This window comes from Triticum urartu, chromosome 6A (genome assembly GCF_056163025.1).
Source record: "Triticum urartu cultivar PI428250 chromosome 6A, HENAU_Tu73, whole genome shotgun sequence".
Taxonomy (NCBI): Eukaryota; Viridiplantae; Streptophyta; class Magnoliopsida; order Poales; family Poaceae; genus Triticum; species Triticum urartu.
Window position 1 is genome coordinate 144,614,832 of NC_141878.1, and position 25,971 is coordinate 144,640,802.

A 25,971-nucleotide genomic window follows, 5' to 3' on the forward strand; every position below is an offset into this window, starting at 1 on the left:
CAGTCCTTGATCTTTAAAGGTGCTCTGCATTTATGTTTTGCGGTCTCGGAAAGGGCTAGCGAGATACCATCTTGTTATATCATATTATGATTGTTTTGAGAAAGTGTTGTCATCCGAGATTTATTATTATGGCTTGCTAGTTGATCATGTTATTGATATGAGTAATCATGAGACCTGAGAATTATTGCAAATGTGGTTAGTTATGATCTATGCTGAAAACTTGAATACTGGCTTGACATAGTTACAACAACAAGAGCAAACAGAGTTTGTAAAAGTTTTTCTTTCTTTCTTTCAGTTTGTCAACTGAATTGCTTGAGGACAAGCAAGGGTTTAAGCTTGGGGGAGTTGATACGTCTCCGTCGTATCTACTTTTCCAAACACTTTTGCCCTTGTTTTGGACTCTAACTTGTATGATTTGAATGGAACTAACCCGGACAGACGCTGTTTTCAGCAGAATTGCCATGATTGTTTTGAGAAAGTGTTGTCATTCGAGATTTATTATTATTGCTCGCTAGTTGATTATGCCATTGGTATGAGTAAACTTGAGACCTAAGTGTTATTCTGAATGTGGTTAGTCATAATATTTGCTGAAAACTTGAATGTTGGCTTTACATATTTACAACGACAAGAGCAAACAGAGTTTGTAAAAGTTTTTCTTTATCACTTTTAGTTTATCAACTGAATTGCTTGAGGACAAGCAAAGGTTTAAGCTTGGGGAAGTTAATACGTCTCTGTCGTATCTACTTTTCCAAACACTTTTGCCCTTGTTTTGGACTCTAACTTGCATAATTTGAATGGAACTAACCCAGACTGACGCTGTTTTCAGCAGAATTGCCATGGTGTTATTTATGTGCAGAAACAAAAGTTCTCGGAATGACCTGAAACTTCACGGAATATCTTTTCGGAAATAATAAAAAATCCTTGCAAAAGATGAAGACCAGGGGGCCCACCACCTGTCCACAAGGGTGGGGGCGCGCCTGCCCCCCTAGGGCGCGCCCCCTACCTCGTGGGCCCCCTGGAGCTCCTCCGACCTCAACTCCAACTCTATATATTTGGTTTCAGGGAGAATAAAATCAGAGAGAAGAAATCATCGCGTTTTACGATACGGAGCCGCCGCCAAGCCCTAAAACCTCTCGGGAGGGCTGATCTGGAGTCCGTTCGGGGCTCCGGAGAGGGGAATCTGTCACCATCGTCATCATCATCAACCATCCTCCATCACCAATTTCATGATGCTCATCGCCGTGCGTGAGTAATTCCATCGTAGGCTTGCTGGACGGTGATGGGTTGGATGAGATTTATCATGTAATCGAGTTAGTTTTGTTAGGGTTTGATCCCTAGTATCCACTATGTTCTGAAATTCATGTTGCTATGACTTTGCTATGCTTAATGCTTGTCACTAGAGCCCGAGTGCCATGATTTCAGATCTGAACCTATTATGTTTTCATCAATATATGAGAGTTCTTGATCCTATCTTGCAAGTCTATAGTCACATATTATGTGTTATGATCCATTAACCCCGAAGTGACAATAATCGGGATACTTACCGGTGATGACCGTAGTTTGAGGAGTTCATGTATTCACTATGTGTTAATGCTTTGGTCCGGTACTCTATTAAAAGGAGGCCTTAATATCCCTTAGTTTCCGCTAGGACCCCGCTGCCACGGGAGGGTAGGACAAAAGATGTCATGCAAGTTCTTTTCCATAAGCACGTATGACTATATTCGGAATACATGCCTACATTACATTGATGAATTGGAGCTAGTTCTGTGTCACCCTAGGTTATGACTGTTACATGATGAACCGCATCCGGCATAATTCTCCATCACTAATCCATTGCCTACGAGCTTTCCATATACTGTTCTTCGCTTATTTACTTTTCTGATGCTATTGCTATCATCACTACAAAATACCAAAAACATTACTTTTGCTACCGTTACCACTACTATCATATTACTTTGCTACTAAACACTTTGCTGCAGATACTAAGTTTCCAGGTGTGGTTGAATTGAGAACTCAGCTGCTAATACTTGAGAATATTCTTTGGCTCCCCTTGTGTCGAATCAATAAATTTGGGTTGAATACTCTACCCTCGAAAACTGTTGCGATCCCCTATACTTGCGGGTTATAAAAAACATCTCCATTTTGTTAATTGGACTTCCTAACCTATATTTTCTCGATCACCCGATAATGATCGGATGGACCGTATAGCCCCTAAGCTTAATCCCACCGCTATATATAATGGCCAACCCTAACTTCTAGGGAGTTTGTCCCAGCAATCCCCTCGCAGTGCCGCCACCCCCCACCTAACTCCACTCAGTTTTCTGTGCGCGGCCAATCAAGAGCGTAGCTCCTCCCTGCCTCGATCTGGATCGAGAGGAGCGTCGAGTTGAAGCCCCAGCGCCTCCCATGTCCCTCCTAGATTCCCCACCAAACCAACCGATCCATCCAATCCCGCAGCCATCTCCTCATTTCTCCTCTGCCTCGACCGGAGCAAGGATCCCCCTGCTCATGGCGCCCGAGCACCACCCAGCGCCGGAAGCAGTCCACCCCATGGCCGTCCTCGCGGGCCCGCGCCAGGAGCTCCAGGACCGGCCATGCCCCGCTGCTTCTCCTTCCCTTCTTCTTCTCCCGTTCCATCTGGTTCCCTCTCTCATCTGCTCTCTATCCTCTCCAGGAGACTGCAGGAGGCAAACACCCCGCCATGGCCTTGCAGCTCTGCCACCGCGCCATCTTCAGGCGCTCAGGCACGAGCTTGCCCACGCCCCGTCTTCCTCCTCGTCGCATGGATCTAGGCGGTTCGATGCCCAGACGCTTGCCTCCCGCTCGCGTTGACGCTACCGCTCCCCCTGCATCGCCCTGTTGCCGCATCAGTAGCAGCCGTTGCCGTGGTCTTCTCCATCGCCAAGTCCCAGCGCTGGACCTGGAGCCCGCGACTCCCACCGGGAATCGGTTCCCCTCAACCTCGCGCCTCCTCCGGTGGTCGTCCCGCCGTCTGCCGTCGTCGGAAGGACCAACGCCACCATCACTCGTCTTCCTGGAATGCAGGCAGCCACTTCGCCTATGACCCCAGCTTCGTTGACCGGTCGTGGCGCGTCCCTGCCGCGCCAAGTCTGTCTCCAGCCGTCGCGGAGCCGCTCCTTCGCCCGCCCCGCAAGCCTGCTAGCAGCCGCCGCCGGCCTCTGCTCTGCTCTGCACGAGCAGAGGAGTTCGCTCGATCCCGCGCAGTCAACGCTCGCAGCATCGCGTCGAGTCCAAACCGCAAGGCCTGCTCCAGAGCCCCGCTTGGGCCTCTTCGAGAGACGGCGTAGTTCCAGTTTCGGCCAGATCTAGCCCGATGTGAGCATCCGCCCAGCCCCCACACTGTGCACTGTTGGGCTTGACAGATCCGGCCCATTTAGTGTTTTTTCCCTCGGGATGAATTTAGCTATTTTTCTAGGATTTTTAGTTTTGCAGAAAAACCCTTCTAGTTCATTCATTTAATTACTCCACAACCATGCTTCGGATTAAAATGATTTAAATATGAAAAATGCTTAGAATTTTGTGTAGATTAATAATATGCCACTTTCATCCATGTTAAAAATATTTAAAATGTTTTTTGATTAAATTTGCTCTAATAATATGTTAAAATGCTTTAATTCATAACTAAATAACCGTAGCTCCAAACTTAACAAACTTTATATGTAAATGGGGTGGAAAATGCCTAGTTTAACATGGTGCACTCATCTTGCATGTTTAATAACTCTGAAATATGGTTTAGGGCAGAACAGTACCAAATCTAATATATGCACATGAGGATGTTCTGGACTTGTTGTTTGTTGTTCCGGACTCATTTAAACTTGCCTAGTTAAGTAGTTATATTATGCTTCACCCCTTGCCATGCTAACCAACATTTAATTTTATTGAGTACTTAAATGGGAGAGAACTAAATAATTGTTGTGGTGCTCCGTCAATATGCAACTCGTTGCATATTGAGCTCCACTTAATTTGTAGTATTGTTTGTGAACTTTGCCATGCCATGTTTCATTTAACTGTACATGCATCATACTTGTTTGTGCATCATGCCATGCTTATGTGTTGGTTGTTTACTATGTCGTTTGCTTCTTTCTGGGTTGCTTCTCGCGTTAGCTTCGGTTTCGTTCCGGAGTGGTGAGGATCCATTCGACTACGTCTGTTTGTCTTCTTCATGGACTCGTTCTTCTTCCTTGCGGGATTTCAGGCAAGATGACCATACCCCCGAAATCACTTCTATCTTTGCTTGCTAGTTGTTCGATCTATTGCTATGCCGCGATACCTACCACTTGCTATATCATGCCTCCCATATTGCCATGTCAAGCCTCTAACCCACCTTTCCTAGCAAACCGTTGTTTGGCTATGTTACCGCTTTGCTCAGCCCCTCTCATAGCGTTGCTAGTTGCAGGTGAAGATGAAGTTTGTTCCATGTTGGAACATGGAGTTTGTTGGGATATCATTATTATATCTTATTTAATTAATGCATCTATATACTTGGTAAAGGGTGGAAGGCTCGGCCTTATGCCTGGTGTATTGTTCCACTCTTGTCGCCCTAGTTTTGGTCATACCGGTGTTATGTTCCTTGATTTTGCGTTCCTTACGCGGTTGGGTGTTATGGGAACCCCTTGACGGTTCACTTTGAATAAAACTCCTCTAGCAAGGCCCAACCTTGGTTTTACCATTTGCCTCACCACCACCTACCTTTTCCCTTGGGAGTCACGCTCTCGAGGGTCATCTTATTTTTAACCCCCCCCCCCGGGCCAGTGCTTGTCTAAGTGTTGGTACGAATCGGGCAGCCTGCGGGGCCACCTCGGGGCAACTCGAGGGCTGGTCTTACTCGTAGCTTGACCTATCCGGTGTTGCCCTGAGAACGATATAGGTGCAGCTCCTATCGGGATTGTCAGCACATCGGGCGGCTTTGCTGGTCTTGTTTTACCATTGTCGAAATGTCTTGTAACCGGGATTCCGAGTCTGATCGGGTCTTCCTGGGAGAAGGAATATCCTTCGTTGACCGTGAGAGCTTGTGATGGGCTAAGTTGGGACACCCCTGGAGGGTTTCAAATTTTGAAAGTCGTGCCCGCGGTTATGTGGCAGATGGGAATTGGTTAATGTCCGATTGTAGAGAACTTGACACTTAACTTAATTAAAATGAATCAACCGCGTGTGTATCCTTGATGGTCTCTTCTCGGCGGAGTCCGGTAAGTGAACACGGTTCTTGTGTTATGCTTGAACGTAAGTAGTTTCAGGATCACTTCTTGATCACTTCTAGATTCTCGACCGTTGCGTTGCTTCTATTCTCGCTCTTATTTGTGTACGTTAGCCACCATATATGCTTAGTGCTTGATGCATCTCCACCTCATTACCTTATCCTACCCATAAGCTTAAATAGTCTTGATCTCGCGGGTGTGAGATTGCTGAGTCCTTGTGACTCACAGATACTTCCAAACAGTTGTAGGTGCCGATGATACCAGTGCAGGTAGCGCAACCCAGCTCAAGTGGGAGCTCGATGAAGATCTTGATAGTTGTTTTGTTTCATTTCCTATTGATCAGTAGTGGAGCCTAGTCGGGACGATCGGGGATCTAGCATTTGGGGTTGTATTATTTTATATTGGTTCTGTAGTCGGACCTTGATTGTATTCTGGATTATGTTTGTTTAACTTGTATTTGTGTGAAGTGGCGATTGTAAGCCAACTCTTTATCCCTTTCTATTCAGTACATGGGATTGTGTGAAGATTACCCCTCTTGCGACAAACCTACCATGCGGCTATGCCTCTAAGTCGTGCCCCGACACGTGGGAGATATAGCCGCATCGTGGGTGTTACAAGTTGGTATCAGAGCCATCCCCGACTTAGGAGCCCCCTACTTGATTGAATCGCTGACGTTGTTGAGTCTAGAACAAAATGTTTTGAGTCTTAGGATTATATATATCTGAGAGTAGGATTCTTTTTACTCCTCAGTCCCTTCGTCGCTCTGGTGCGGCCTCCTGACGTAGAAGTTTTGACTTTTCTCTCCTCAAATTTCACGAATTTTTTTAGGATCACGCGGGTAATTTGGAATCTATGGGGGATATTATTATCAGACATGACCCGCCCAGGAGGGGCCGGGTTAGCCCCAATGGCGGGTTACACTAGAAGCCTAGTAAACACTCAAGACGATAGTTTATTAAACCTTATAGAAGGCCCAAAGGCCTGGAGGCAGCTTAAGTCCCGATATTGTAAACCGCCGAATGTAAGGAAAGACTTGTAAAGAAAGGCATGTAAAGGAAGTCACCGAGCCGGACACGATTATGAGCCGGCCGGGACTCTGTAGGCCACCAGGCGTCAACCCATGTATATAAGGGGACGACCCGGTGGCGGCTTAGGGCAAGAAACAACAAATCGATAACCAAGCCGGCGAGTTGAGCCGCTTGGTGATCGAAACCCCAGCAATACCAATCCCAACTAGACATAGGCTTTTACCTTCATCGTAAGGGGCCGAACTAGTATAAAACCCTCTCGTGTCCTTTGTCCCGATTAACCCCTTTAAGCTTCCTAGTGCGATGGCCCTACGACTAAGTCCTTGCTCTAGGACATCTGCCGGGACAATTCCACGATAGTTGGCACCCACCATGGGGCCAGCGCATGATGGATTTGAGTTCTTGAAGGGCAGCTTCGAAGGACTCAAGGGATACACTGTGGGACGGATGACCAAGAGTCGTCGAGGCAAGCTCTACATCGACGACGAAGGCTGGGGCCCCGAGGCCGGCTCAATTGAGTACGGGTACCAGGTCCCCTTCGGCGGAATTCACGTCTTCATCGGCCAGATCAGCGAGTCAGGTCCTGAGCCGGACGTCCACACCAACCTCATCGAAACGGCTCAGCGCGCGAGGACCGCCCGTGTTCAATCTGCCGTGAAGCATGCCTTCTTAGGCTGCGTCCATAGCGGTGAATACTCTGAAGGATCGGTGGAGGGCGGTGAGATGGCCGTCTGTTCTGACACTGCATCACCAACGGGCGAGACGGACTCTTTGTACCAGCTACAGGACGGCATGCTCGGGGGCTGTTCCGATGGCAGCAGTATTCCGGACCCCCTTGAGCCGACAAATTGGGCCGGAGTCTTCATGGCAGGAACACAGCCTGGGCAGAACTCTACAGCAGCAGCGGCAATAGCTACCGGGTCGGCTGCAGCCGGGTCAGGAGACCCCGCGCGCCCTCCGGCTCAGATCTTGATGGACCTCATGGATAAACTGACAACTCTGTTGACTTCCGTGGTAGAGCCGGCAGATAAGGCCCATCATGACGCAACGGTGGCACGCGTACGTGAAGAGATGGTGCAAGCTAAGGAAAATCTAGCCGCAGAGGAAGTCAGGATGGCGGCAGAGCAGGCGGCTTTGGACGTTCGTGCTCAACAGCTTCAAGCGGAGACCTTCCGGCTCTCGGTGGATCTGAACACATCGAACGAGGTCATGAGGAGGAGGCATCAAAAAACTCAATCACGTCTGCCTCTGACGCTCGATCCTAGGAATCTTTTTCATACACCCGGAGCCGGGGGAAGTAACTCGCCGGAGGCACCCCGGATTACAACGCCCGGCGCGCTGGTCCAGCCGCGTGCCATGGATCCACCTCGTATAATTACCGCTCCGCCTCATTACGTCCCAACACCGCCGGGTCACTTCTCCAACCCCTTGGAAAACCTCATCGCAGCATCGGCTCGTCTGGCGGCTCTTCCGATGGAAGGTGACTCACCGGCGGCGGTTGAAACACGGAGGGTAAGAGAGCTTCTTCAAACAGCTCTGGCACAGCAGGATGCCTACTCCTACAGTCGAGACAGGATCCATTCAACTCCTTGTCCAAGCCAGAGCCCGAGTTACAGTAGGCATATGGAATCCGCAGACATGTCAAGCAATTCTCAACGCCACAACCGGTCGTACAGGCATGAGCCGGTGCGGGCTGGAGCCCTTAACTTGGCAGATCAGGAGAGGATTCGACAAGAGGCAGAACGAGCAGTTCAAATGGCAGCAGAGCAGGCGTCTCATCAAACTTTTCCGGCTTATCCAGCAACCTCAGTCGAGGCAGGAGTGGCCACAAGAACCGGAGGTGTTCCTTGCTTGGTACCGGCCATACATAATGGGCGTTTGCCAAAGGATTTTAAGGGGCCTCTTAAGGTGCCTAATTACACGGCTGACTTACAGCCCGGGGCTTGGATTGAGAGTTATGAGATGGCTATGGAGTTGTTGGAGGTCAGCGACGCAGCAATCGCCAAGTATTTCACTATGATGTTGGATAGAACAGCTCGTACTTGGTTGTAAGGATTGCCACCCAATTCTATCGGCTCATGGGCGGAGTTGAAGGCCCGGTTCATCCAGAACTTCAAAGACACGTGTAAGTAGCCTATGTCAATTGTGGACCTGACCAATTGCAAGCAAGAGGATGGTGAATCCACAACCCATTGGGTGCGCCGGGTCAAGGAGATAATACATTCATCTGATAAAATGGATGCCGGCTCAGCAGTCTTAATGTTGGAGAAAAAAAATGCCGTTTTGAACCTCTGAAGCAGAATCTGGGGCGGCTCAAGCGTGACTGTAATGACATGGGAACGTTGATGGAGGCTCTCGTCAAGTATGCTGATTCTGATACTACCAAGGACCCGGTGTCTGACGAAGAAAAGGCAACAAAGGGAAAGAAGAACGGCAACGGCAAGGGTCATCGGCATAACCCGGTGAATCAAGGAGGTAATAAACGTAAGGCTAACGAGTTTGTTGCTAACACCAATGCACAGGGCGGAAATCAAGGGAGCAAGGGCAGACAGCCCCCTCGGTCGGGCGGGTCAGGTCCCACCCTTGAGCAATTATTGAATGAGCCTTGTCCAAAGCATGGCACCCGGGAGAAGCCAGCCACCCACCTATGGAAAGATTGTACGATCATGAAGGCGTTTCAAAATTCAAACATGTTTGATGGAGGTCACGGCCCAGGTGGCAGCTCAGGTAGAGGCGGTTTCCAAGGCCCGGGCGCCGGCTCAGGTGGAGGAGGATTCCAGGGTTAGGGCCATCCCGGTAACCAAGGAGGGTATAATCCGCAACCCGGCCAAGGTAATCAGCAGTAGTAGTCTGGATATCAGAGCAACCCGAAGCAACTGAATAGTGGGAAATACCATGTATTCACCACTAGTTTATGTAAGAGAGACCAGAAGCTTCACAAGAGGGCCGTCAATGCCGTTGAGCCGGCGATTCCATGTTACTTACGTTGGTCAGAGCAGCCTATTGTGTGGAGCAGAGAGGATCACCCACCCCGGGTCGATAATCCGGGCCACTTGGCTTTGGTAGTGGCACCTTAGGTTGGTGGATACAAATTCACTAAGGTACTCATGGATGGAGGCAGCAACATCAACATCCTCTACTACGAGACATTCCGCCGGATGGGATTGACTGATAAGAGTCTTAAACAATCCAACACTGTTTTTCACGATGTGGTTCCTGGCAAGTTGGCATACCCAGTGGGTAAGATTGAACTAGAAGTAGCTTTTGGGGATGAGTATGACTCCAGAGCAGAAAAATTAACCTTTGAGGTGGTTAAGATCAAAAGCCCGTATCATGCTCTGTTTGGACGGCCGGCTTATGCGAAATTCATGGCTCGGCCGTGTTATGTGTATTTGCAGCTTAAGATGCCGGGTTATAAGGGCACCATTACAGTACACGGGAGCCTGAAAATAGCTTTGGAGTGTGAAGAAGGTGATGCTGCCTATGCTGAATCTGTCTGTGCAACAGAGGAGTTAAAGTTTTAGAAAGAGCATGTTGACCCGGCAGACATGACATCACTAAAGAAACCAACAACAGAGCATAAGCCGGTGTTGAAGTTCAAATCAGCTGATGACACCAAGATGGTTGACTTTGTGCCTGGCGACTCATCCAAGCAGTTCATCATCAGTGCAAACTTGGATCCAAAATAGGAAAGCGCGCTCATCGAGTTCATCCGTGAGAACCGGGACATCTTCGCATGGAAACCTTCCGACATGTCGGGTGTCCCGAGGGAACTCGCTGAGCACACTCTCAATATTGATCCAAAGTTTAAACATGTCAGACAGTTTCTCCGACGGTTCAATGAAGAAAGGCGCAAGGCCATTGGAGAAGAGGTGGCCCGGCTTTTGGCAGCTGGGTTCATTGTAGAAGTCTTTCACCCGGAGTGGTTAGGCAACTCGGTGCTTGTACTCAAAAAGAATGGCACGGGGCGTATGTGTGTGGATTACACCGATTTGAACAAGGCTTGTTCGGCTGATCCTTTTGCCCTCCCTGTATTGATCAGATCATTGATGCTACGGCGGGTTGCGCATGTTTGAGTTTCTTGGATGCTTATTCTGGTTATCATCAGATCAAGATGGCAGTCAAGGATCAGGAGAAGACGGCTTTTATCACTCCTTTTGGAGCTTTCTGCTATGTGTCTATGCCTTTTGGGCTTAAGAGTGCCCAGGCGACTTACCAACGGTGTGTGCAGAATTGTCTTCACGATCAAATTGGGTGTAATGTTCATGCTTATGTGGATGATATAGTGGTAAAATCCAGGAAAGAGGAAACCTTGGTCACAGATCTGAAAGAGACTTTCGATAATCTTCGGATCTACAAAATGATGCTTACCCCGGCCAAGTGTGTTTTTGGAGTCCCAGCCGGCAAACTCTTGGGTTTTTTGGTGTCTAACCGAGGTATTGAGGCTAACCCGGAGAAAATCAAGGCAATTACATCCCTGGCCAAACTAACATGCATCAATGACGTTCAACGACTGGCGGGCCGTGTTGCTGCTTTGAGCCGGTTCATAAGCCGGTTAGGGGAGAAGGCAATGCCTCTGTATTAGAAGATGAAGAAAACAGATGATTTTGTTTGGAGCGATGCTGCGAACTCTGCTTTTGAAGATCTGAAGACACAGCTTGCTGAGCCACCGGTCCTAGCTGCTCCAGTTGAGAAAGAGCCGCTGTTGTTATACGTGGCCGCCAACTCACGAGTTGTTAGTGTGGCTATTGTGGTGGAGCGCAAGGAGTCTGGCAAGGAGCATCCGGTTCAACGGACGGTTTACTACATCAGTGAGGTGCCAATTGAATCCAAGCAACGATATCCACATTGGCAGAAGCTCGTATATGGGGTGTTCATGGCAAGCCGGAAGCTTAAGCATTATTTTCAGGGACATCCAATCACCATGGTTAGCTCTGCTCCTTTGGGAGACATCATTCAAAATAGAGAAGCCACTGGGCGAGTCGCCAAGTGGGCGATTGAGCTTGGGTCTGATGGGTTGAAGTATGTGCCACGTACCGCGATCAAATCTCAAGCACTGGTTGACTTCATTAATGACTGGACAGAGATGCAGATGCCAGAAGAGAAACCAGACAACACGTATTGGACTATTCATTTTGATGGGTCCAGACAGTTGGAAGGTTCGGAGGCTGGAGTTGTGTTAACCTCTCCGCGAGGTGACAAATTTTGTTATGTGTTACGGTTGATGTTTCCTTGCACCAACAACGCAACAGAGTATGAAGCCTTACTCCATGGTCTTCGAGTGGCAAAAGAGATGAGTTTGAGCCGGGTCAGATGTCTTGGCGACTCAGATCTAGTGGCTCAATAGGTATCAGGCAAGTGGGATTCCAAGGACCCTCTCATGGCGGCTTATCGCCGGGAGGTTGATGCTGTTGCAAGGCATTTTAAAGGTTATCAGGTGGAGCACATTGACCGTCGAAAGAATGAAGCGGCTGATGCTTTAAGCCGGTTGGGGTCTCAGCGTAAGCTGGTACCACCTAACACCTTTTTGGATGTTTTGCATAACCCATCTGTCAAGTTGCCCATAGAAGAAGATTTAGTTGTTCTTGATCCGGAGGCTCAGTTGGTGGCGGCTCTTCATGTCATCCCAGATTGGACAGTGCCGTTCTTGGCTTACATGACCCGGGGAGAGTTGCCAGTGGATGAGATCCTGGCTCGATAGATAACACGGCGGTCTAAGTCAATGACGATTTCGGATGGAGAACTATACAATCGCAGCGTCTCCGGAGCATTTCAGCGGTGTGTTTCCCCCGAAGAAGGTCAAGAAATACTTCGTGAGATCCATGAAGGCGATTGTGCTCATCACGCCAGGTCAAAATCTCTGGTGGCCAAGGCTTTTCGTCATGTTTTTACTGGTTGACGGCTCATGCTGATGCAGAGGATCTGGTCAGTAGATGTGATGGATGTCAAAAGTTCGCACGACGAGCACATGTGCCGGCTCAAGAGCTCCGGATGACTCCAATCACTTGGTCGTTTGCGGTCTGGGGGCTTGACATGGTGGGACCTTTCAAAAGGTCTAAGGATAAAAAGACACATCTCTTAGTGGCAATTGATAAATTCACTAAGTGGGTTGAGGCGGAGCCAGTGAGTAAGTGTGACGCGGCCACAGCGGTTCAGTTCATGAAAAAGGTGATCTTCCGTTTTGGTTTTCCACACAGCATTATCACTGATAATGGCACTAATCTGTCCCAAGGGGCTATGGAGGAGTTTTGTCAACGTGAGCATATCCGGCTTGATGTTTCTTCTGTAGCTCATCCTCAATCCAATGGTCAAGCTGAGAGAGCCAATCAGGAAATTTTGAAAGGTCTCAAACCCCGGCTTATGGTTCCCTTACAGCGAACGCCGGGTTGTTGGGTAGAGGAATTACACTCGGTGTTGTGGAGTGTCAACACCACGCCTAACAGGTCTATAGGTTACACACCTTTCTTCATGGTTTATGGAGCATAAGAAGTGTTGCCTAGTGACATCCTCATGACTCGCCCCGTGTGGCGGCTTATGTTGAAGCTAATAATGCACAAGCCAGACAGGATGCACTTGACTTGTTGGATGAAGAAAGAGACTTAGCAGCGGCTCGATCAGCAATTTATCAACCGGACCTGCGCCGTTATCACAGCCATCGGGTTAAGTCCAGGACTTTTCAGGAAGGCGACCTGGTGCTCCGGCTCATCCAGGATCTGTCAGATGCGCACAAGTTATCCCCACCTTGGGAAGGACCCTTTGTGGTCAGCAAGAATTTAAACAACGGGTCGTATTACCTCATCGACGTTCGAGAGCACAAAGATTCATGTAAGTCGGAGGAGGAGACCCGTCGGCCGTGGAACATTGCTCAACTTCGGCCATACTACACCTGAGCCACCAGCTCTCATCATGTACATGCTTTAACATTGTATATACCATGATAAAGCAAAAAAGTAAGACCATCGGTCTCTTTTCTTTTCAAAGATTATGCATCTTTGTTATTTCTTATTTTCAAATGACTATTAAGGAGCTGATCATATTTGAATCAAGTCTAACCTTTTTTGGTCCGGCTTATGATCATATTCGAATCTAGCTGCAATTATCATGGTCACTTGGGGGCTTCCTGTTTAAACATAGGTCGTATTCGAACCAAAGGGAACATAGCTGTCGTAACCCTCTTGACCGGCTCAAGGCCAAACTCACTAGGGGGCTTCTTGATCGTATCCGAATCATAGCTTAACCCCTTTTGGGTCCGACTTGGATCATATTCGAATCAGGGTCGTTAAAAACCTCTCAAGGTCATTTGGGGGCTTCCTGTTCAAACATAGGTCGTATTCGAACCAAAGAGAACATAGCGTTCGGTACCCTCTTGATCGGCGCAACGCCACAGCCACTGGGGGCTATATGGTCGTATTCGAACCCTAGCTTAACCCCTTTGGTCCGGTTTACCGATCGTATTCGAATCAGAAGCCACCATCCTTTAAATATAAGGTTAAAGCATACTTGTTAACTGTTATTTGCCTTGGAGTTTCTTGTTACAAATAATTAGCATGATCTTCTTCATCGGCTTGTCTATTTGACAACAAAGCTACCAAGGTATGATGATCATTAAAGTATTCAAAGGCATTGATTTCTCAGAAAGATTGAGTTATCAACTTCATTACCCGGGTACTCAAGCCGGTGGTCTAAGGATCAAAGGTACAAGTATGGCTATTATTTATATGTAATTGCCTGCGGCATTAACTAAAGAGTTAGTTTCAGCCCTTGTCCTTTATTTATATCTATTTTCTGTTTTCTATTGTGATAAACATATTGGATATAAGCCGGGTGTTTTAACCCGTTCGGTTCTAAGCCGCCAAGCCAGTCTTTTCTCTTGTATCTACAGGGAACAGAGCTAAAGTATTGCAGAAACGATCATCAAATATAATGCATATATTGCCATCAGGAAACACAGAGTCACACACAGTGGTTTCTGCACGATGGCATAAGCAAGGCATTCAGTGTTTTCACAGCTAAACTATTACACGGCTATTTATAAAGCCAATGAAGATGGTTGTTACTCCTCCCTCACCGGTTCACTGCCCTCTTTTGGCTGGAAGTTGGGTTTTGACCAGTCAAACCCATTCACGGCGACAAATTCGGCTTCATCGTCGATCAGGCCTGCCAGGTCAACTCCCGGGGCAAATGTATTTTCTCTTATAGGCAGGATCAAATTTGTCACCTTGTATGAGGGAGTCGCCATCTTCTTATTTTCAGTATCAAAACCCGGCTGATATTTGTCAATGTTGGTATCATCTCCAAGGGTAGTTGCCTGAGGCCGGACTCCGCGCATGCAAGCCATGAAGTCATCCTGCTCAAAGGGAGATCCATCTTCCTTCACAGTAGGATAGCCTCTAGCCACGTCCGTCGGGTCTAGGTCTGGCACCCAAGCCTTGGAGCGGCTCAGGGCAGTCAAAGCCCCGGCTCGCGCACAGGAGCACTTCACTTCTTGAAATCTGGCAGGCAGGATTGATAGTTTCTTCAAGACGCCGCTAAGCCGGTTGGGTCCTTGATTGGCAGGAGAGATGGCGGCAAGTGCCCATTGTGCACCAATATACAGTTGTTCTACTAAGGTGTACACTGCCTTCAATTTAATCAAAGGATCTTGGCTCAGGTTTTTGCTTCATGGGCCTGCACATGTTTTATACACAAAGTCAACTGGCGGTTTATATTTTGGATCAGCAAAAAGTACATAAGATTAAAAACGGACGGCTTACCAAAAATGGCAGCCACCATTTGAGACACCCGGCCTTTTAAGCCGTTCAGCTCTGTTGACACCTCTTCAAGGGCCGCTTCGGCTCTCTCAGCGCGTTGTGTCAGAAGCATTTTTTCCTCTGCCCAGGTTTTCTTCTTGGCAGCCAAACTGGTCTTTAAGTTTTCCGTCTCAGAGAGACTTATTTGCAATTTGGAGTTAGCAGACTTAATTTCTACTTCCTGACCAGCTAGTCGGGTCTTCGCATTAGTCAATTGCGAGTTTAGTTCGAATAAGGCATTCTGTAAGAATACATACTCAGATAAGTCACGATTTTGCTCAAAGGTTCAAATATCAAGATTCAAGTCTCAAGTATTTTCCAAAAAACCACTTGACACTTGGGGGCTAATGTATACCAAAACAATTTCTTATGGCTCTAAAGACATACTTGAAGTCCCAAGTACTTTACAAAGTAACATCACTTGGCACTTCGGGGCTAATGTATGCAATTCAGCAAGTTTCTCAAGGTTAAGCTGGAATGTTAAGTTCTTTGAATACAGTACAAAACATTTTAAGGTACCGGCTCATTTATGATCAAAAAGAACCGGCCCTTGGGGACTACGGGTGGAGTTTTGTTCTATTTTATTGAATTCAAGAAAATCAAAGGTAAAGGTCTTGGCCTATATGCTAAAATCTATAGATCATTCTGGTTGTTTCATAATCTGAAGACTTGGGGCTGAAGGAATGTAGATAAGCCGGAAGAACATACCTCATATTTCAGTTGCAACTGTTTGACCATTTCGATCTCAGAGTCGCGACTGGAGTGCACGTGGCTGAGATAGCTGGATAAAATATCGTTGGCATTTAGATGGTCATAATTGGCAACGTCAAAGCGCACTTTATGCCTCTCCAATGCCTCTTGTTTCGCAGTACACCGAGCCAGCACAGTTGGATTCCCTGGTTCAATAAAGCGACTCCCGGTGATCTGAACGTCTTGTGCAGAAGGTGATGGTGAGTTGGCTGAGCATGATGATCCAGTAGCAGAAGGGTTCACAGTGGTCTCATCAAACGACGGCTCAGGAGGATTTGCTTCTGCATCAACAGGCAGGTGCGTTGGTTAATGGAGAAGATGGCCTAGCCGGGTCAGATGCAAGCACCGGTGGGTCTTCCGCCGGTTTAGCTACCTTTGCCTTCTTGGATTTAGCTTGGCCACTAAGAAAAATGTTGCAGGATTGTCAGTATAAAGATACAATTTGAATAAACCGGAAAACATGAGGATTTTTCATTACCCAGGGGCAGTCTTGAAGGCCGGAAATTGCGTCTGCGATGAGTTGCCAGAAGAGTGAGACACCTCCTGAAAAGATAAAATAGAGTTAAAGTAATACAAGGGGAAGGATCCATTAAACAGAGTTAAAGACAGAAAGAAGTAAACCTCATTCGGCCGCTTCTGAGGAGTTTGTTGAAGAATGACAGCCGGCTCATCTTCAGTCCGAGCTTGACGGCGGCTTTCATGTTGCTGCTTTTTCAAATGAAAGTTGGGATCCAAGTGAGCTAAAGGGGTAGAAAACCTTACTTTACGGATCACTCATGGAACTTTTTGTCTTGGCAAGGGCTCTGAGTCGGAGGAAATGATAGTTACCTCTGCTTCCACAGCCTGACTGGCCCCAGTGTCATCCTGGTAAGGATCAGTGTCAATAAGATTGTTAAAAAATTAGCCAAGGGAATCAAGGGCTACCTCTGAATCAGATGTGTCATCAAGCTTCATCCAATCTTCAGCAGTGTTCTTTTTCTTCTTTTTCGACCTCCGGGTCGTTTTCTTGGCATTTATGGCGGCGGCTTCCGCTGTCTTGGCAGCCTCATGGTCATACTTAACTTTCCAGAAGTCAGAGTTGGCCTGCAGACAGGTAAAAACAAGATAAAGAGTCAGGCAAGTATTAAAACAATACGGTTGGGAAAATACAAAGGAGAGAAATAACAATATCCTTACTTCTGGCACCAGGTTAAGCTGGCAGAAGGGGTTTAACCCAACGACACTGCAATCTTCATATTTCCCGTTCACCAGAAGAGTTGACATTGAAACAATATCTTCTTCTGTTAATTGAACGGGGCTATGACGAAGAGAGTCATCCGGGCCTCCACCATACTCATACATCAGCTTTGATCGACGGCTTAAAGGGATGACCCGCCATGAGATCCAGCAGCGAGTCAGATCAACTCCAGTTAACCCGTTCCCTAATAGAGCATTAACCCTTTTGATGGAGGGTATTAGCCTCTTGCGTTCAGCGGTAGTAAGTTTGTCGAAAAGCGCGAACTTGGAGTCAAGATGATCGGGGCGATAACCCGGCAGTGGCTTCTCATTCGCCGATGAAATGTCTTGACAGTAGAACCAAGTCTGGTTCCAGTCCTTTGGGTGACTTGGTAAGACTATGAGAGGGAAGACAGCACCCTGCCGGCGCTGAATTGAGATGCCTCCGAGTTCTAAGCTGAGGCCGTTGGTGCACTCGTTCTGCCGATTCAGATAAAAGTATTCTCTAAACAACTCCATGGTCGGCTCTTGTTGAAGATATACCTCACGGAGCACTTGGAAGTTACAGATGTTAGATACGGAATTGGGCCTGGTATCTTGAGGGTGGAGTTTGAAAAAGTGGAGGACCTCTCTGAAGAACTTTGAGCCGGGCGGTGAGAAGCCACGGTTCATGTGGTCAGTAAAAACAATTCCTTCACCGTCTCTTGGATTGGGCCGTTCTTCTTCTGAGTCAAGGGCACGGTAAGACATGACGGTTTTCGCTGGCAGAAATCCTATGGTGAAGAACTCTTTCAAACGCTCCTCAGTTATGGTTGAGGGAACCCAATTACAGATGGTTGGTGCTTTGGACGGCATAATGTGCAAAGAAGAACTGAAAAGAAAAGCAACATGCCAGTTCAGTTTAATGGTGAGATTGAAAGTTAAGTGATGAAGATGCAAACCAGTAATGGCGGCTTAGTTAAGGGCTAATGACATATAAGGAAAATTAAGCCGGCATGATAAGCCGCCATGACTACAGATATTTGAAGAAGGCAATTTCAGCTAAGTGTTGAGACAAACAAGTTTCATAAATGGTTTGGTATTATTCCAGATCAAATGGCTATTCAAAATGGAAAAAATTCTAGACCTAAAAAAGTTCAGCGCAGAAGAGTATGTAAGTTCTAATGCAGCCTTTGAAACAGAGAAAGGGATCTGTGAATCAAGAAAAGGCACAAGAACACTACCGCACGAGCATATATATAAGAAGATAAGAAGAGTGAAGATAAGAAGATGGATCAAGAAGAGGCCTGCAGTGGAAAAACTACAAGGGACTGCGATGAACCCGGAAGAACACGAAAGAATCTGGAAACCCTAAGTGAGGATCTGAGAAGTGAAAAGAAGAGAACTTACAGTCACAGGTCTTCTGCGGAGGTCGCTGCTGTTCTCTGGATCGGTTCAGGTTCATGCTGTGGCCAACGTCGACGGAGACAGAGGTGAAGCGCGGCGGCGGCGAAGCTCGAGCAGCAAGGGGTGCGCGAGAGGAAGAAGACGGAGCGAGAGAGGAGAATGAGGAAGGCCGAGGCGTGCCTATTTATAAGGGAAAGATGCGAACAGATAGGCGCAAAAATCGAGGAGAGCCGAATAATGGTTATCTAGCTACACAGACGCCTCGATTCTCGGGAAGCATTAAAGATAAAAGATCCATTGGGAGATGACGTCATGAAAGTTTTTTGTGTTTTCAAGAGATGACGTCATGGCGGGTTACAAAAACTTCAGTGAAGATAAGAAGATGGATTTTGGTCTAAGTATTGAAGATTGACAAAGAATGAAATTCGAAGTCAACCTGGGGCCTAATGTGGGGGATATTATTATCAGACATGACCCGCCCAGGAGGGGTCGGGTCATCCCCAATGGCGGGTTACGCTAGAAGCCTAGTAAACATTCAAGACAATAGTTTATTAAACCTTGTAGAAGGCCCAAAGGCCTGGAGGCGGCTTAAGGCCCGATATTGTAAACCGCCATATGTAAGGAAAGACTTGTAAAGAAAGGCATGTAAAGGAAGTCACCGAGCCGGACACGATTATGAGCCGACCGGGACTCTGTAGGCCACCAGGCGTCAACCCATGTATATAAGGGGATGACTCGGTGGCGGCTTAGGGCAAGAAACAACAAATCGATAACCAAGCCGGCGAGTTGAGCCACTTGGTGATCGGAACCCTAGCAATACCAATCCCAACTAGACGTAGGCTTTTACCTTCATCGTAAGGGGCCGAACTAGTATAAAACCCTCTCGTGTCCTTTGTCCCGATTAACCCCTTTAAGCTTCCTAGTGCGATGGCCCTACGACTAAGTCCTTGCTCTAGGACATCTGCCGTGACAATTCCACGACAGAATCGTTCCGATGGTTTTGTGACGAGAACACTGTTCTTGGTGCCTCCTGACATTTAGGGGTTGTGGCAGTGTCCCGGGGAGTTGAGCTCCGAGGTGTTGTCATCACAATTTTATCGTTGCAGTTCTGGAATACCTGAGTTCGCCGACATCGAAAATCTCTTTTATGCAGTTGTTGGTGAGATAACCTCGACGCCACCCAGTACTGGGATGGGAGTTCGGGAGTATTGCCGTAACTCGTATAACGGATGATTTTTCGAAGGTTGAGGTAAATGATTTCCGAAGGTTTCTTGGTTATGTGTTGAAGGATGGATACAGCTGGATGTAGGTATTGTTAGTTTGGGTGAGATATTATGCTTCCCCTGTATCCCCAACACCTGATTGCATAACCAGAAAGTTTCAGGAGTTTATAAGTGGGAATTCAAGTATCACGTAGGATATCTTTCCAACAGACACATGATAAGATATGGGATCTATCATATGTTTGTTCCGGCTTATTTTGCAAGCCAGTCCTTTGTTTTTGTTTTTGTTTGTGGTATTCGAGTTGCTTCGAAGTCAAGTGTTGATTCCATACCTTTTCTAAATGGTGTTCTCATATTTCTATGTGAATACCAATCCTTCTTGATCATCGAGATTGTCTTGTCAATTCTTTCCAATTGGCGTTCTTCTCTTCGAGATGATCCCATCATTCTCCCCATCCGTAAGATCAATTATCAGTTCTTCTCAACGGTGTTTGTTTCATCCGTCCCAAGTTGCCTTTTGTTTTACCCACCCTCCCACCCTTTTTCTTCAAGGACTCAGATTTCTGAATCAAGTATACATCTTATGGTTGTGAAGTTTCTTCATTCTTTCCTCAATGTTCTTATCCGCTGATTCTCAGGAAGATACTAACGGAGCCTCAAGTTCATCATTATTCGTTATTTTGTTCTTCGGTGGACTAAATTCAAGCTTTCGGTATTCATCATTTTCACCTTCCCCAGTTCACATGTTTTTCCATGTTGGAATTTCTTATCCAAGGCTCTCTTATTTATTCACCTCTATTCATATCCGGAGTGCTGAAGATATCTCGGAAGATTTGTGTCTTCGTTATCAAAATGTTCAAGATATTTCGAGGTTGTTATCTCATTCAAGCTATTTAATTCAACCAACGCAATCTATCTTTTAAATCATTTCAACAATGTGTCTTTTCAGTGGGCCCTAACCCACAGGTCTTTTCCCAGGATCTTACCTGACACTTCTATTTTTCCGGAGCTACTATCAAATTCTTCTCCAAGTTGACGTAAGAATGAATTATCATCAGTCATATGTCTTTCTCCAAGATCTTTCGAATTCTTTTCATCGTTGGTTCAACCTTTCTAATTTATATTCCGGAGTGCCTCAATGATTCAGGGTGGTGTTTCTCATCGTCATTCTCAACATTTGAAGACCGAAGAAGAGTTTTTCCTCCAAATCTTATCCGTTCTCTCAAAGATTCGTGATTCTAGCTTGATGTCTTCCTCCCATAATTGTTTTCGATTGTGAGAATCCTTTTCACCCTTCCGGAGCAATTCATGAGTCTTTTCAGTTTGATTCTTCGAAGGCCATCATTGCGGGATTATTCATTCCAGCTTTTCAGCTCTCGTTCTCCAAATCATACCGGTGCTTCATTGAAATATCCTCTAATTAGTTCATGATCTCTTCGTTCTCATGTATCTAAATCCCAGCAAGTATTTTCTTTCATTTTTCTAATTCTTCCCGGTGATTTGTGCCTTTGCTACTTTCATTTTCAATTCTTACGGTGGTTCATTAAATATTTCTCCTCCTTCGTTATCGTATCAATTCATTCATTCTTTCCAAATCCTACCGGTGGCTTGTTCAAGACTTTTCTCAAGTTTACGATATATCTCTCCTCAATCCTTTTTCAAGAAGAATAAGTAGTATGCCAAATTCGTTGCTTGTCATCAATTTAATTGATGAAGGATAAGCATAATGTAATTCTTATTCTTGTTTTCTTTCAAGCGATTAATTCCTTATTCTGGAGGTTCACCAAAATTCTTGATCTCATTTGTTCATCTTTCTTTCCGGAGTTCCAAGTTTTCTCGGTTATGTCATCGTGAAGCTCCATCTAATCATTGCAAGGCTTCACCTTGTGTTTTCAACTTCTTTTTTCTTTTGATCATTCTTTTATTACTGGAGTTCTTCATGGAGGTTCTACATGATGGTTCATTAAGGATTTAATTCCTTCTCGAAGTGCTCATCGAGATTCTTTTCAGATGATCTCAAGCATTCTTCTTCTTGCATTCCAAAGTGCAATTCTTTCTACCTTATCATTTGATGTGGTGTTATGTCATTGTTGATAATTTCCCTTCGTGTTTCATGACTCACAAGTTTTCAAGAGTGACATATCTAAATCCATCATTATCTCTTCGCTCAAGACATCTTTTCAACCGATCTACCTCTTCATTGGAGTTATCTTGGGTTATATTTCACCTAAAACTTTCCCTAAGGATTGTTTCTATTTATGGTGCTTATAAATGACCCAAGTTCTTCATTTATCCTCCCTATGAGATAAGCTTCTCGTCTCCTTGTTCATATCAATCCAATCTATTGTTTCCGCTAGTGGCAAAATTTCACCTCATAGTTTTGAGAAGTTTTCCATAACCCCACTACAAGCTTACTCTTTTCGCTGTTGGTTTTCCAACAACTCCGTTCGACCCTTCTCCTAAAGATGCTATTTCAAGCTCATTTGAGGCAGAAGATGTGGTTTTCTCCTCCGTTCTTTTGATTCGATTCTTACATTCATTCCGGAGGCATTATGTTGTTGCTATATTCACCCATTATCTCGTTTTGTCAAAGATCGTGTTCTTTTCGGGCTTATCCATTCAACCGGAGTGTCGTGCCCTCTCTTCAAGTTCTTCCTATTTTGTCAAGTTTTACCGCCCTTCTCAACTGGAGTGCTGTTTGAAATCTTTCTTACCCATTGTGCCATTCTTTCAATAGTTCCAGAGACAGTGTGTTGTTGATATCATCAAGTATCCTCTCATCTTGTCAATTCATGTTCAATTCCTTCCATTTACAGTTGGAGTGATGTCCAAATTATATCATTCTTATTCCTTCTCTATTTTTTTATAACGGAGTGTTTTCAACTTTGTTCACCTTCGTTGTTTTCTTTCTTTCAATTGTTTAACCTCTCAAGGTCCGTGGTTTCACTCGTTTGTCCAAGAAGCAACTTAGTTTTACCTCTTCTCTTCCTCTTCTGTTTCCCTCCGATGCCAACCTAGATCTTGGGACGAGATCCTCTCGTAGTGGTGGAGTGTTGTGACGCCCCGAATCCGATGTGCCAGGTGTCTTCTAGTTATTCACCGATGTTTCCATGTATTTTTCTTGCGTGTTGCATTTCCTCATGTCATCATGTGCATTGCATCATCATGTTTTTCAAAACTTGCATCCGTCCCGGTCTCCTCGTTCTTTCCGTTGTCCGTTCTGAGCCCAGACACACTTGCACGCGCCCGTGGCACGTCCGAAATATTATTTTATAAGTGGCCGAAAAAAGTTCTCAGAATGGGTTGAAAGTTGACACGCGGTGTTGTTATGTTGTCAGTAGACCGCCTGTCAAATTTCATCGCATTCGGAGTTCATTTGATAGCCCAACCGTTAAACTATAGTGGCAATAGTAGTCGGTCTATCGTCGGACGTTTTCGGTCTCCGGAAACAGTCGCTAGACTGCATTCCCCCTCTTTCCTCTCAGCCCAAGCCCTTCTTCACAGTCCACCTAGGCCCAGCCTACCCCTCTTTGCGCAGTGCATAGACCCCACTCGTGCGTCCGAAACTGTCCCGAACCCGACCCGGACAGTCGTCACCGTTGGACTTAGATCATCCCCAAACATCTATAAAACATCTCTGTTTTATTAATTGGACTTCCTAACCTATATTTTCTCGACCGCCCGATAACGATCGGATGGACCGTATAACCCCTAAACTTAATCCCACCACTATATATAATGGCCAACCCTAACTTCTAGGGAGTTTGTCCCATCAATCCCCTCGCAGTGCCACCACCCCCACCTAACTCCACTCGGTTTTCCGTATGCGGCTAATCAAGAGCGTAGCTCCTCCCTGCCTCAATCCGGATCGAGAGGAGCGCTGAGTCGCAAGCCCCAGCGCCTCCCGTGTCCCTCCTAGATTCCCCACCAAACCAACCGATCCATCCAATCTCGCAGCCATCTCCTCGTTTCTCCTCTGCCTCGACCGGAGCAAGGCTCCCCCTGCTCATGGCGCCCGAGCACCACCCAGCGCCGGCAGCAGTCCACCCCACGGCCATCCTCGCAGGCCTGCGCTAGGAGCTCCAGGACCGGCCATGCCCCGCTGCTTCTCCTTCCCTTCTTCTTCTCATGTTCCCTCTGGTTCCCTCTCTCATCTGCTCCCTGTCCTCTCTAGGAGACTGCAGGAGGCAAACACCCCGCCATGGCCTTGCAGCTCTACCACCGCACCATCTTCAGGCGCTCGGGCACGAGCTTGCCCGTGCCCCGTCTTCCTCCTCATCACGTGGATCTAGGTGGTTCGACGCCCAGCCGCTTGCCTCCCGCTCGCGTTGACGCTACCGCTTCCCCTGCATCGCCCTGTTGCCGCGTCAGTAGCAGCCGCTGCCGTGGTCTTCTCCATCGCCAAGTCCTAGCGCTGGACCTGGAGCCAGCGACTCCCGCCGGGAATCGGTTCCCCTCGACCTCACGCCGCCTCCGGTGGTCGTCCTGCCGTCTGCCGTCGTCGTAAGCACCAATGCCGCCATCACTCATCTTCCTGGAACGCAGGCAGCCACTTCGCCCATGACCCCAGCTTCGTTGACCGGTCGTGGCGTGTCCCTGCCGCGCCAAGTCCGTCTCTAGCCGCCGCGGAGCCGTTCCTTTGCCCGCCCCGCAAGCCTGCTAGCAGCCGCCACCGGCCTCTGCTCTACTCTGCACGAGCAGAGGAGTTCGCTCGATCCCACGCAGTCAACGCTCGTAGCACTGCGTCGAGTCCCAACCGCAAGGCCCGCTCTAGCGCCCTGCTTGGGCCTCTTCGAGAGCCAGACCAGTTCCAGATTCGGCCAGATCTAGCCCGATGTGAGGATCCGCCAAGCCCCCACACTGTGCACTATTGGGCTAGACAGATCCGGCCTGTCGTGGGTTTGTCACGGCAGATGTCCTCGTGAAAGGACTTAGTCGTGGAGCCATTGCAACGGGTTAGCTTAAAGGGGTTAAATCGGACAAGGGGACACGGGGAGTTTATACTAGTTCGGCCCCTTCGATGAAGGTAAAAGCCTACGTCTAGTTGTGATTGGTATTGCTAGGGTTTCGATGACCAGGGAGCGAATCCGCTTTGACTGGCCCTTGAGTTGTTGTCTGTTGTCCCTAAACCGATGTCGGGTTGTCCCTTTATATACATAGGTCGACACCCGCCGGTTTACAGAGTCCCAAAGACGGATCATAAACGTGTCCGGTTCGGTCTCTATACTTCCTATCTTACAATGCAAGTATAATAAGGTCGGTTTACATCTACAGGCCTTAACTCGCCTTTGGGCCTTAGGCCTTCATAAAGCGCCATCATTCTTACGTCTTCATGGGCTTCTAATCTTCATAAAGTTAATCCGGCTAATCCTGGCCGGTTTACGTCCAGTAGTAATATCCCCAACATTAGGCCCCAAATTGGTTTGAAATTGTTCATGTCAATCTTCAACACTTAGAAAAAACTCCTCCTTTGCATCTTCACCTTGATCTTGTAAACCGCCGTGACGTCATACCCCAGGATCATGATAAACCACCCTGACGTCATCTATTCGTTGAAGCCAAAGATTACTTTCATTAATGCATATCCAATCATCGAGGCAACACCAGTATTAACTACCCATTTTTGAGCTCCTCGATTCCCGCACTTGTCGCTTTATCGCTTCGCCTTATAAATAGGACCATAGGTCCTTCTTCTTTTTCCCCTTCGTCTCCTTCACTTCTTCTTCCTCCTCGCGACATCTCTACTCCTGAGCACTGCCGCCGTCACCGAGCTTCACATCTGCTTCGACAAAGGCTGCTGCATCAACCTGACCGTTTACCAGAGACACGCGGTGACCCTCCGCTGCTTCTTCCTGCACCAGTAAGTTCCTCTTCTCCTCACCCCAGATCCGCCATTAGGGTTCGGTGTCCTTCAGAAACTGAAGTTGTTCCTCCTTTAGTAACACCAATGGCCAGTTAGATCTGATTGTTTTCAGCGCCCTTTGTAGCTTAAACTCCTTTCTTCTTGTTAAGGCATCTGCTTGATATCAAACTCATCTGAACCTACTGAACCTTTTGAGCACTTGAGATTAGAACAGAATATATTTTGATTATCCAACTCACGGCAGATCTGAAATTCCCATGCTAAACTGTGAAATCTTTTTTACCTTACTTAGCCTTTTTCGCCTTAGATCTGTATCCTCTTTACCATGTAGGTGGTTTACCCTTGTAAAAACAATCTATATCATACCATTAGTCCCCTGGTAAACCGGCAAACCTCCTTTACATTCATTGTAACAATCCGGTTTAACAACACATGTATACTTTTGATATGACCTTGCCATTCATTATTGTATCAGTCTCCGGTTTATGTAATTTCACATAT

General features: G+C 47.0%; 1 protein-coding gene across 1 annotated transcript; it reads left to right on the forward strand.

Annotated features, from left to right (window-relative positions):
- Positions 1-2,272: 2,272 nt before the first annotated feature.
- Positions 2,273-18,200, forward strand: LOC147964512 (uncharacterized). The gene is made up of 2 exons (XM_087527116.1): positions 2,273-3,336; positions 4,126-18,200. The coding sequence occupies exon 2, from the start codon at positions 6,617-6,619 to the stop codon at positions 8,294-8,296; it is 1,680 nt and encodes a 559-aa protein (XP_087383242.1). The 5' UTR covers positions 2,273-3,336; positions 4,126-6,616; the 3' UTR covers positions 8,297-18,200.
- Positions 18,201-25,971: the final 7,771 nt, after the last annotated feature.

Coding starts and splice junctions, on each gene's coding strand:
- LOC147964512 (XM_087527116.1), top strand. CDS start 6,617: ATGGGGCCAGCGCATGATGGATTTGAGTTCTTGAAGGGCAGCTTCGAA.